This window comes from Morus notabilis, unplaced genomic scaffold (assembly GCF_000414095.1).
Source record: "Morus notabilis unplaced genomic scaffold, ASM41409v2 Scaffold2202, whole genome shotgun sequence".
In the NCBI taxonomy this organism is placed as follows: Eukaryota; Viridiplantae; Streptophyta; class Magnoliopsida; order Rosales; family Moraceae; genus Morus; species Morus notabilis.
In genome coordinates, this window is record NW_010358156.1 from 182179 (window position 1) to 195735 (window position 13557).

The 13557-nt window shown below is 34.1% G+C and overlaps 1 protein-coding gene across 2 annotated transcripts in view; it reads left to right on the forward strand.

The window, feature by feature from the left end:
• The window catches only part of LOC21389624 (cysteine synthase), a 3558-nt gene extending 1902 nt beyond the window's left edge, over positions 1-1656 (forward strand). For both annotated transcript variants that reach the window (XM_024161549.1, XM_024161550.1), the window contains exons 7-12: positions 5-39; positions 172-223; positions 558-637; positions 957-1016; positions 1146-1226; positions 1314-1656. In XM_024161549.1, coding sequence (XP_024017317.1) covers positions 5-39; positions 172-223; positions 558-637; positions 957-1016; positions 1146-1226; positions 1314-1403 — 398 coding nt within the window. In that variant the 3' untranslated portion in view covers positions 1404-1656. The remainder of the gene's footprint in view (positions 1-4; positions 40-171; positions 224-557; positions 638-956; positions 1017-1145; positions 1227-1313) is intronic.
• The last annotated feature ends 11901 nt before the right edge of the window (positions 1657-13557 follow it).

Below are 13557 nucleotides of genomic sequence, written 5' to 3' on the forward strand. Positions count from 1 at the left end.
GTAGGGAAGTTCCTTAAGGAGCAGAACCCAGATATCAAGGTTTACTTTATGTATGAATGTGCCTAGTTGAGATTTTCAGGAAGTTGTGAAAGAGGAGAGAGAAAGAGGAGCAATCTTCAAATAGACTAATTGGAACTTCCTTTTTTTTTTTCTCTCTTTATGTTTGTTTAGGTGTATGGTGTAGAGCCAGTTGAAAGTGCAGTATTGAATGGTGGACCGCCTGGTGAGTTATTATTTGTGAGGTCCTAATTTTCCTTAATCATCAATGTGGCCGTTGGGTGGTCTGTCTACTGCGCGATTTATGGAAAATACGCGTAGCTTACTTGTATTCAATATAACATCTGAAGCTCAAGCAGCTATCTCTATTAAAAACTGAATCTGTCTTTTTTGGCCAAGAAGTTGTACTTGTTTAAACAATCATACGTGAAAATTTGCTATGATTTCCCAGAGTAATACGATTCAACCATGAAGAAAATATAGCCAGATTATTTTTTTGACTGATGCGAAAATGTGCACAAGTTCTCTAACTAGACATACATCACGTGCATATGTCATAGGGAAGCATCTGATCCAAGGAATTGGGGCTGGTTTTATACCAAATGTTCTGGATGTTAGCCTGCTTGACGAAGTTATTGCAGTAAGTTTTGAAGCTATTGTATAGGTATTTATCTAATGAGTACTCGCTAGGCATTGGAGTCAAAAAATTCTTGTGCAATCACAATCACCAAGGGCGAAAAATTGGTAAGATTAAAGAGGAAAAATATGCATGCTAAAGACGCCAGGCTGGTGTCAAATTAACTTCATTGCGTATGAACTCTTTCAAATCTAAAGTGTAACAGTTTATGAGCAAGTATACAAACCTTTAGTGTTGTTTCGTTGCGAAAAATTATAATTTGGTTGTAGTTTATGCATGAATTCCTTTCATTAACTGTGGATCTATCTACGCAACATTTCAGGTATCAGGTGAGGAATCTATTGAAACTGCTAAGCAGATTGCTTTAAAAGAAGGTTTGCTGGTATGACTTCTGAAATCACTTCAAAGCAATGCCATTGATTTGTGACACTCCATCTTTTGTTACCAAAGGAATACTTGCGGAGAAATCAATGTTCTTATGGAGCTGATTGCGGTAGCATCTCCTTTTCAGGTTGGCATTTCTTCTGGCGCTGCGACTGCTGCCGCCATAAAGTTGGCAAAGAGGCCCGAAAATGCTGGAAAGCTCATCGTTGTAAGTCCCATTTTTTAGACATGATCCGGACAGGTGTCAGATAATTCAATTGTATATTATTGATGATTTTGCTTATTTATTCTTCAGGTGGTGTTTCCAAGTTTCGGAGAACGTTACCTGTCTACTCAACTCTTCGATTCCCTTCGACACGAGGCAGAAAACATGACTTTTAAATGAACTGAAGTGCAGCCAACTTCTGGTGATTGCCGTTGCTCTTTGAGCAGCTGAGGCTGCTGAGTTATGTTGACTGACGGTTCTTGGTTAAGAGCTTCGGTCTAGCTAGTTTCTATGGCATTAAGAAGACTGAAGCTGCACGTTGGACTAAAAGTTATATGTGTTGAAGCAAACAAATTCTTCATTGACTAATTTCTTTTGGTATATATAAAATTCAGAATGAATATGATGGAAGCCAAATTCTGAATTGAGAATATTTACCATTCCGTACTGTCTTAACCATTTTTCTGCATCTTAGCGGTCAATGAGCCGTATACTGAAGAGAAACATTGTTCTCTTCATGTGGGCAATTCTATATGGTCACCTAAGAAAGCTTCAAAGATAATCACGTAAAACTGGCTTATAACTTATTGTCACAAAAAAAAAAAGGGGGTCTCTTTTTTATTTTTATTTTTATTTTTTTTGAAATAGCTTCCTAGAAAATGCAACTTTCATAAGAAATCTCATGAAACTACCTAACAAGTATACCAAAAAATTTGTTACCAATGAGAGGAATGTAATGATGTTCTAAAAAGAGAACAGTGAGTCAAGTAGATATGTTGTATATCCATGAGGAAACATGTATTCCTCTGTTCTAACATGGTGCTCTTTACGATAAAATCCCTTAAAAATTCCACTGATGAGACTCATACTTTAAACCGTTAGATTAATTTTTAAATCGTTAGATTAATTTTTTAACGATTAGATCTGAAGTAGAAATAATTTTGTGCGACGCGGTATAAATATTTCAATACGAACCTGCGCATATCTGACCATTGAAAAATTAATCCAACGATTAAAATTGGGGGTCTCACCGATTGGTTTTTTTAAACGATCCGTTTTTACAGGAGAGGAAGCGAAATTCGTCCGTTTCTGCTTCTTTTTTTTGTATTTTTTATTTTTTAGCTAAGAGATTCTCTGATAGTCCTTCTCTACTAGTAGTCCTAATTTTTTACCGTTATATCTGGTCAAAAATCATATCAGATTGAAAAATATATACAGAATAGACAGATTTTAATACAAATCTGACAGCTGAAAAGTAAGAAATATTAGTAGTCTCATTTTTATAGGAACTATTAGAGAAACTCTTACCTCTAATTTCTCATTTATATATATTTTTTTTATCCTTCCACTTTGTTCATTCTCAACTTTTCTTTCTTTTCTTATATGATAAAACTATTTCTTTTACAAATACATCTCCACTTATGACTTTTGAATGAACTGAAGTGCAGCCAACTTCTGGTGATTGCCGTTGCTCTTTGAACAGCTGAGGCTGCTGAGTTATGTTGACTGACGGTTTTTGGTTAAGAGCTTCGGTCTAGCTAGTTTCTATGGCATTAAGAAGACTGAAGCTGCACGTTGGACTAAAAGTTATATGTGTTGAAGCAAACAAATTCTTCATTGACTAATTTCTTTTGGTATATATAAAATTCAGAATGAATATGATGGAAGCCAAATTCTGAATTGAGAATATTTACCATTCCGTACTGTCTTAACCATTTTTCTGCATCTTAGCGGTCAATGAGCTGTATACTGAAGAGAAACATTGTTCTCTTCATGTGGGCAATTCTATATGGTCACCTAAGAAAGCTTCAAAGATAATCACGTAAAACTGGCTTATAACTTATTGTCACAAAAAAAAAAAATAAGGGGTCTCTTTTTTATTTTTATTTTTATTTTTTTGAAATAGCTTCCTAGAAAATGCAACTTTCATAAGAAATCTCATGAAACTACCTAACAAGTATACCAAAAAATTTGTTACCAATGAGAGGAATGTAATGATGTTCTAAAAAGAGAACAGTGAGTCAAGTAGATATGTTGTATATCCATGAGGAAACATGTATTCCTCTGTTCTAACATGGTGCTCTTTACGATAAAATCCCTTAAAAATTCCACTGATGAGACTCATACTTTAAACCGTTAGATTAATTTTTAAATCGTTAGATTAATTTTTTAACGATTAGATCTGAAGTAGAAATAATTTTGTGCGACGCGGTATAAATATTTCAATACGAACCTGCGCATATCTGACCATTGAAAAATTAATCCAACGATTAAAATTGGGGGTCTCACCGATTGGTTTTTTTAAACGATCCGTTTTTACAGGAGAGGAAGCGAAATTCGTCCGTTTCTGCTTCTTTTTTTTGTATTTTTTATTTTTTAGCTAAGAGATTCTCTGGTAGTCCTTCTCTACTAATAGTCCTAATTTTTTACCGTTATATCTGGTCAAAAATCATATCAGATTGAAAAATATATACAGAATAAACAGATTTTAATACAAATCTAACAGCTGAAAAGTAAGAAATATTAGTAGTCCCATTTTTATAGGAACTATTAGAGAAACTCTTACCTCTAATTTCTCATTTATATATATATTTTTTATCCTTCCACTTTGTTCATTCTCAACTTTTCTTTCTTTTCTTATATGATAAAACTATTTCTTTTACAAATACATCTCCACTTAAATATTTATCAGATGTGATATTTTACTATATATTTTCGTATGAATGTGCCCTATTTTCTTCTTTTTTTCTTTTGGGTCCTCTAATTCCTTATTTACATCATTTTTTATGCTTCTTTGTTTCTTCACACTTTTTTTTACTTTACCTTCTTTTTTCTCCTTTTTTTTTTCTTTACTTCCTTTTTCCTTTTCTTTTCTTTTTGTATTTACATCTTTTTTTATCCTTCTTTGTTTCTTCACACTTTTTTTGTTCGCTTTACCTTTTTATTCTCACCATACATTCTTTTTTCCCCCTTTCCGACTGTTGCCTTCGTGAATCATAATGTTTCTCATATATATGGACGAGTTTTCAATTGTTACGTTTTTATCGATAGTTACTATTAAATATTTTAATGACGTAATATGATAAGAATCTAATTTCATTAATTGTCATAAATTTTTTTGTCACCTATCTAATTTATTACAACCGTCTGATTAATATCTTACGGTTAAAATAATAATACCAATTGACGGATTAAATATTCAAATAATCACTAAAACTTATATATTTATATTCTTATCTAAACTTTACATATACTAAATAGATTTTCCCCACATGGATAAAGCTTTTCATCTATGGGTTTTTTTTCTTTCCTTCTTTTGCCTTCTTTTTTTCTTTTAGGTGATTCTACTCACAACTTCCCCTTTTTACTCTCTACACCTTCTTCTAACTACACACTCTTTATAATTTTTAAATGATTAAATTTACTTTTTACGCACTCCAATTATTTCAAAATTAATATTACCTATTTTGATAAAGATTAATTTTTGATCACTTTATTTTTCTATTCACACTCACTATTTTATTTTAATTTGTTATTTAAAAAAACAATTGAACAAAATGGCAAAATAATTTTTCGTAAGAAAGGGCAGATAATCATCTTATATTCACACGCATGATTAGAAAAGATAAAATGGTAAAAAATGCCAAACTTGTTAAGTAGCACATGAGCACGAGAAAAAAAAAAGAATGAAAAAAACGCAGTCAACTTAACTTTAGAAAAGAAAAAAAATGAAGAGATTGGTCTAAAAAAACAAAATGATTGGCAAAAAAGATATGAACACGAAACCAAAAAAAAATGTAAATGAGCACATACTCCAAATAAAAAGAAAAACTATATATACTTCTATGGGACGTTTTGGAATACTCATTAAAAATAAACTAGGATTTTATTATATATTGCAAAATGATAAAGGTTTATAGAGATATGATATGTGGGGTGTGTAGAGAAAAAAAAATATCATTAATTTTTTTGTAGTAAAATTAATTAAGCAATTGAGTCTTATCATAAATGTCTCTTTTTATCATTTTATGTGAGAATTTTCTTGGCATAACAAATTTTAATAAAAATGAGTGTAAAGAGAAAAAAAGAGTGTGAATATAACCATTCTTTCTTTTTTTACGGTCTCCTTATTTTTTTATTGTTACCTATTTTTGTCCTATTATACATTCTTTTTCTCCTTTTTTAAAAAATGACCCTCATAAATAGTTTTTTTTCCGACTGCCCCATTAATCTTTTTTTTGTTTTTTTTAGGGAACGACCATCTTCAATATGTTTTTAGGCTAATTTTAATTTTGGCCCCGAGTAATACTCGTTGCACTCTGCCCCATAAACTTTTAAGCGTCACACTAATAGCCTATGAAGTTTACAAATGTTACACTTTTAGACTTTTCGCTGCACAATAGTTAAAAAATAAATAGAATTTGCATGTGAGGTGCACATGGCACTTTTAATGTGAATAATTGAGTAAAATTAATCAACAGATATCCTACGTCCCACGGCATGATAATATAAATGCAAAGTGTATAATTAACAAATAACACCAAAAGAAACCAAACTTTCAAGGGGAAAAATGTAAAATGAACGAGGCTTTTTTTTTTTCTCCTCGTGCGTAAGATAAGAACACTCTAATATTAGATAAATGGCTCAGTTTGGTATTTGATTCTAAAAAAGGAAAACCGCTTATAGCTGAAGTTAAAACCGATAAAACCGTTTGATAAAAAGTAGGAAAATATATTTTTAAACAATCTGTAAACAATCTAAAGCTAAAAAGCAGAATCAGCCTTTAGGCTGATTCTGCTTCCAACTTATCCGGGAATCTGGTAAGCAATATTAATGAAAGTTTCTTATTCTTAAATTTACCCCCAATAAAATCAGAAAATGACCATCTTGCCAATCACATATATCAACTCATCTCTCTTCTCTCCGTTCTCTCTCTTTTCTGCGCTCTCTCTCTGCCGCTCACTCTCTTCTCTCGCACCGTGCTCGGCACTCCTTTCTCCGTTCGCCGCTCTCTCTCTCAAGAACTTCGCCCTCTTTTCAAGCGCCTTTCCATTCCTCAACCTTCCCAGGCAACTTTCTTTCTCTTCTCTCTTTCCTTTTTGTTTTTCAGTTGGAATTAAAATTCTTTTGTTGTTGTTTTTGTGTTTGGTTCCCGAGAATCCGTGGGAAAATGATGGAAAGTTGGCGTCTTGGGAGTTGGGATGGAAGTTTAATTCCTGATCTAATTTTATTTGGAAGTGAATTTCGCAGAAACCGAAATTATTGTTACCTTTGTGTTTGAAGATATCTGTTTTAGGATGAGAGAATTGTGCTCTTGGTGTTCTAATTCCATTGATTCAATAAAGTCTTTCAGGTCTTTTCCAGAAATAGTGTGTATTGTTCTTTGTATTTTGCTGAATTGTTCTTGTATCTGGATTGTTCTTGTATCTGGATTGCTCGTATTACAGCTGGATGAAGTATGAAATTAAATTGCGGCAAGTTTAATGAACACGACTTAATTCTTTTCATATCTCTACTAGTTTTTGAACATGAAATGTACATTTTTGTTTTATATGTTGATTACTCACTATTACTCCTTTTAGTTGTAACTATATTGTGAATGAAGAAATGAAAAAAAAAAGAATTAATGATCATAAATTTATTGCTAGAAAATTAAGAATCATAGCATTATGTTTTTTTTTTTTTTTAAAGTTTAACAAGTATTTTTAAATACAAAAAACAATTATATATATTTTTTTCATATCATGTCTATTTTGGTCATTTTACATATCCACAGCAATTCAACCTTAAAATTTACCAAACGCTATTACACTGATTTTAGAACCAGCACAGCTAGTATAGTTATAATTTACCAAATACTCAACCGCTTCTTGTAGCAGTTGCTTATTCTTTTAACATAATTAAAAGTAATTTTTTTAAAATTCACAGCACTATCAAATAAAGCCAAAAACAATCTTTATTACATAGAACTGATGGTGTACAGCAAGCTGGAGAGCTACTTGGTGTCGTTTTGTTTATTTGTGATGTTTTGTATATGCCGAGATATTCAGGATAAACTTCCTCTCATAATATGTTTTTCTTCTTTCTTGACTGTGAAGGTTTGATTATTTTTGGCTCTGATTTTGCTTGTTTGGACAGATTTCTGAACTGGGTACTCTGTTTTTTGCTTTTTTGTTTTTAAACTTATGGAACGTGAGTAACTTCACTCTCTCTCCTGTTTTATTTTTGTAATCTTGTGAAGTTTATTTTGTGTTGATTGTTGGTTTTGAGAGATATTTCTAATATCGGGTAGTTGAAACTTTTGACAGTTAATCTGAATTAGATTAATATGGAGAACAAGTTCAGAATCAAGAAAGATGTTACCGAGGTAATTCATCTTTACCATAACTTGAAAGATATTTCCATGTTGATTTAGCTTTTGCAGACTGTTTTACTAATGTTATTATTCTTCTTTTATTTGGCTTTTTAATAAAATCATATCTAAGTTAAATAACATTTAATACAGAGTAGGAAAGGTAATTTTGGTATTGTCAAAATTTTAATATATGAGGGTTATTTTGAGTATAATCTTAAAAACATAAAGGGGGTTTTGAGTATTTTCCACGTAAAACTTATAAATTGGAACGTATATTGGTAAAGTTTTGTAAGCTGAGAGCATAAATTATCAAAATCAAAAGTTTAGGGGTTAAGATGTCAAAGCCCTACTAATTAAGGATAAATGCGCAAAATACCAAAACGTAAAAGCCCAGGTTTTTTCTTTTCCATTGCCCAGATCAGATTCGCCCGCGCCCTCCCCCAACGGCCAGCCACCCCCGCAAACGACACTACCCCTCCCCGCCCGGACGCGCGACGGCCGGCCACACCCTAAGAATATTTGCTGCTGCTTCTGGTGTTTGTCTCCATTCAAAGCTACTGGAAGAAAAAAAAATACGTTTCTCTCTCTATCTTTGTCTCTCTCTAACTATTCCTCTACTCACTCTCTGCGTGGGCCGGTTTTCCTTCACGGTAAGTTTTCCCTTTTTAATTTAATACCTTGGCATTTGTGTTTGAAGCTCTTTATATACGATTTCAGATCATCAAATTTCTTTCATGTACAAGAAATTTGGTTTTTCAATTTGAGTTGAATCATTGTGTTTCTCGATTTTAATTTTATTTATTTCCCCGAGGTTTTCTCTTTCTGATTAAATCGATTTTTCAAATGAGTTAGCGAAATGAGATTGATAAAGAGAATATGCGCTAAAGTTTACTTTTTTAAGGATGTCCATATATTTTCTTAAGTTGACTATGGATTAATTGATCATTGATTTACCGATGTATGCCCAATTTCTCGCTTTTCAGTCACGTATAAACTTTTAGAAAGCAGAAATTCTTTTAATCTAACAAATACTGATGGCACCCTAGGACTATTTTCTAATGAATTTATTGATCTAACATATGCAGTATAATTTGATTTTTTTTTTAGAGACTAAAAAATTCAATTTGTTAATCCATTATTACTCTATAAATGTGTCGTAGTTCTTGAAAGTAGAAATGGAAGAAATCCTTTCTTCATTGAACAAAATTACTTCAATTTTTATAGATTGATATCTTATCATGCTCTCCTTGCTTGAACTATAGGTATATGAATTGCTTGGGGTACAAGAAAGTTGAACTTTGACTTGGGAACATACAGAAGTAGTTAGTGAAAATGGGATTAAAGAACAGCAAATGGGTTTATTACTATTACTATTGGCTAATAATGGGGCTTCACTTAGTTGCCATTCTGTTGTTCACTAAAGGATTTCTGCTCACTCGGACTGAGCTTCCCTATTACAGCCATTGCCCCGATGTTACCCAGTCCCCTTGCCTCCATTCTTTTTCTTCCGATATCAATCCAAATCTCAACCAATCTCATCACAATCACCAATGTTGGACAAAACCTACCATTGGCCGCCTCATCATCATCGTCCTCGATGCCCTCAGGTTACCCCTTTTCTATACCTGCGTTGAACAAAACAATTGTTTTTGCTATGTGGGTTAGCCATTATCATTGTCTTCACTTTCCTTCTTTCTCTTCTCTTTCAGGTTTGACTTTGTTGCTCCAAGCGCCTTCTTTCAAGGTTAGCACTCTCATTTCGAAACAAATGGTTAAAACTCATTTTGCAGCTTTACTGATCTAAATCGCTGCTTTATGATTGTGCTAAAAAAGAGTCAAAACCGTGGATGGATAAATTACAAGTGCTACAAGAATTGGCATCTCAAAAACCATCATTAGCTAGGATCTTCAAAGCCATTGCAGACCCACCCACAACAAGTTTGCAGCGTTTGAAGGTCAGATTTTTGGTTTTTTCTTAATGATTTCCTAACTCATTCCCTCTATTCTGCATCATCTATTTAATTAGCTTATAGCTTTGCATAATGCAGGCGGACTTGCTTCCTAGTTTTTCTCTAGTTGTAAATTTTTACTCAATTGATATGTCGATGACGTTTTTGTTGTTTTTTATTGTGAGTTTTTGAGAATAGAATACGATAATTTTCATTCATTATTCTGACTTAATTGTGCAGACTTAAATAGCAAGGAAGGAAAGGATCACTTCCTGAGAATAAGCAACTAAAATAAGGAAAAAACAGGAAAACAGGAAAACAGGGAATTGGTGATATAAAACCGGTATCCCTTTATTCTAGGTAACAAATTAAGCTAATTATTAATAGCTAATCTCTAGAAATCAAATTACAACTAATTCCTAGAAATCAGGTTGTAAATCACGGATTTCCACAGTCCCCCTCAAGCTTGGTTGTAGATATTGATTAAACCAAGCTTGGAATTAAGATCCTCAAATGTCTTCCTTGGAACAGCTTTCGTTGGTTGGGATGTACAAGAGAGATATCATGTCCATCTCTATCTTCTCTTTGACAAAATGTCTGTCAATCTCCACATGCTTGGTCCTGTCATGATGCACAGGATTCTTTGCCATGCTAATTGTGGACTGCTTATCATAAAAGACTTTTGTTGAAGATATGAATATTCGGTATCAATTATACCAAATATGGAAGATATTGGGCTGATCATAGGAGATTAAGTCAAAGAGCCTAATTGAAGAAGATTAGGAAAGTAGTGATTAGGATTGATTTTGTACAGCAATTAACATTCCATATTTACTAGTCTTTCCTAGAATAGTTTCCTTTGTAATTAGTATTTAAGGATGTGTTGTACACCTACTGAATATACAATTTCATTATTCTTTCTTCTCTATATTTCTCTAGATGGTATCAGAGCATTGATCCTTTTTTTGCTCAACCCTAGCCGTCCTCTTACAACCCTAGCAGTCCTTTGAACCCTAGCCGTTCTAGCCTTCCCTCCATCATGTCTGAAACAATGTCAGAGTCCACAAATACCACTGTAAACCAGTCAAAACCCACTGAAACTGATGCGTCCAGGCCTCATGTCCCTGCCCATGATTCCCATTCTGTCCAAATTACTACAATACAATTGAATGGGGAAAACTTTCTGCGTTGGTCACAATCTGTGCGCATGTATATCCATGGGAGAGGGAAGATTGGCTACTTGACCGGAGAAAAGAAGGAACCAGCCCTGGAAGATTCTTCTCATCCAACTTGGGACGTTGAAAACTCTATGGTGATGACGTGGTTGGTGAATTCCATGGAGGAAGAGATAAGCTCCAACTACATGTGTTATCACACCGCTAAGGAGCTTTGGGACAATGTCAACCAAATGTTCTTAGACTTGGGAAATCAGTCCCAAGTGTATGAATTAACACTGAAACTCGGAGAAATCCGCCAAGGTGAGGGAAGTGTCACAAAATACTTTAACTCTTTGAAACTTTTGTGGCAGGATCTAGACCTATTTAGTGATTATGAGTGAAAATCTCCTGAGGACTGCAACCACTATAAGAAAACCTTGGAGGATAATAGTATCTTCAAGTTCCTTATTGGACTCAATGTTGAGTTTGATGAGGTTAGAGGGCGAATAATAAGCAGACAGCCCCTTCCATCTCTTGGAGAAGTTTTTTCTGAGGTTCGTAGAGAGGAAAGCCGTAGATTTGTCATGCTTGGTAAGAAAATACCAGGCCATAATGTCGAAAACTTTGCTCTTGCCTCTGCCACTGCCGAGGCACATGCTGGACGCTTTAATCCGCGGAAAACTGAGGAGAAACCTCGCGTGTGGTGTGATTACTGCAACAAGCCACGCCATACACGTGAAACATGTTGGAAGCTTCATGGGAAGCCAGAAAACTGGAAAGGGAAACATGAAGGCAGATTCAATTCCTCACCTGCTGCACATGAAGCCGCGGCTGTCCCATTTAGCAAGGAGCAGGTTGATCACATTCTTAAACTGCTGAAATCCAACTCGGGATTATCGGGTACTCCTAGTGCTTCTCTTGCTCAAACAGGTAGAGACTCAATTGCCTTATCTTGCTGTTTTCCCGACTCTGCTCCCTGGATAATAGATTCAGGAGCCTCTGACCATATGACCAGTTTTTCTCACTTATTTGACACTTATACTCCTTGTTCTGGCCATGAAAAAATTCTTATAGCAGATGGATCTTTTTCTCCCATTGCCAGCAAAGGTTTGATAAAATTATCTAGTTCCTTAACACTTAAATCTGTTCTTCATGTACCTAAACTTGCATGTAACCTTCTATCAGTGAGCAAGTTGTCTAAGGATTCTAATTGTCATCTCACTTTCTTTGAATCTCATTGTGCGTTTTAGGAGAGGAACTCGGGGAGAATGATTGGCAGTGCTAAGGTGATAGATGGCTTTTACTATTTAGAAGATGGAAACTCCAAGAATAAAAAAGCTTAAGGCTTAAGTAGTATTAGTTCTATCTCTGTTAAGGATCAAATAATGCTTTGGCACTATAGACTAGGACATCCTAGTTTTTCCTATCTAAAAACATTATTTCCTATGTTATTTCGTGGTGTGGATTATTCCAAACTTTATTGTGAGAATTGCATCTTATCAAAAAGTCAGAGGACTAATTTTTCCTCAAAACCTTATCAATCCTCAAAACCATTTTATTTAATTCACAGTGATGTTTAGGGTCCTTCAAGGATCAAAACCCTTTTTGGTAAAAAATGGTTTGTAACTTTTATTGACGATCACACTCGTTTATGCTGGATCTATTTAATGAGTGAAAAATCTGAAGTTGAAAATTTGTTCAAAGATTTTTATACAATGGTTGAAACTCAATTTCAAACTAAAATAGGAATTTTGCATACTGATAATGGCACCGAATATTTTAATGAAGTCCTTGGAAATTTTTTAAAGGGAAAGGGATTCATCATCAATCTACTTGTGTTGATACACCTCAGCAAAATGGTATTGCTGAGCGAAAAAATAAACATTTACTAGAAGTTTCTCGTGCCATTATGTTTTCTATGAATATTCCTAAATACCTTTGGGGTGATGCAGTTTTAACTGCAGCCTACTTAATTAACAGGATGCCTTCTCGAATTTTAAACTATAACACTCCTCTTGAAAGTTTGAAATTTTTTTTTTCATCTACTCGTATTCAATCGGATCTACCCCTTAAAATTTTTGGATGTACCGCTTATGATCATTTACCTAGTAAAGGGAGGTCCAAACTTAGATCCAAGGGCTGAAAAATGTGTTTTTATAGGCTATGCTCCAAATAAAAGGGGATATAAATGTTTCAATCCTACTACTCGGAAAATTTTTGTTACTATGGATGTTTCATTCCTTGAACACCAACCTTACTTTCAAAAACAATTTTCTTTAGGGGGAGAAACTAGTAAAGAAGAAAATTGCTGGGATGTTATTCCTTCCTCTACCCCTTTACTTAAAATTGTTGATACAACTCCTAATGATAAAGATAATGTTCTTGGTAATAATACTCCTACATCTATTTTGCCAAGCATTGTTGATACTTCGACAGGGGGAGAAATACTACCGGCTGTTCCTAAGAAGAGCAACTTAGAGCTTCAGGTTTACTCAAGGAGGAAGACTCGGAAGAACAGTAAAGAGCCTACTATTCCCTTGGTGCAAGCTCAATCTGATTTCCCGAGAACCGAACCTACAAATACTCCAGGTATTCTTGATACTGCTTCTTCTTTAGAACCAACCAATGAACCAACTAATGTGACCATTTCTATTGAGTCTTCTGTACAAAAACCTTATGACCTTGATATTCCTATAGCCTTTAGAAAAGAGAAAGTTCTTGCACCAATTACCCAATAGCCAATTATTTGTCCTATGACAGACTTTCTCCTAAACATAAGGCCTATACGTCTAAAGTCTCTAACTTATTTGTCCCGAGAAACATTCAGGAAGCACTTGATAATCCTGATTGGAAATTAGCAGTGATGGAGGAGA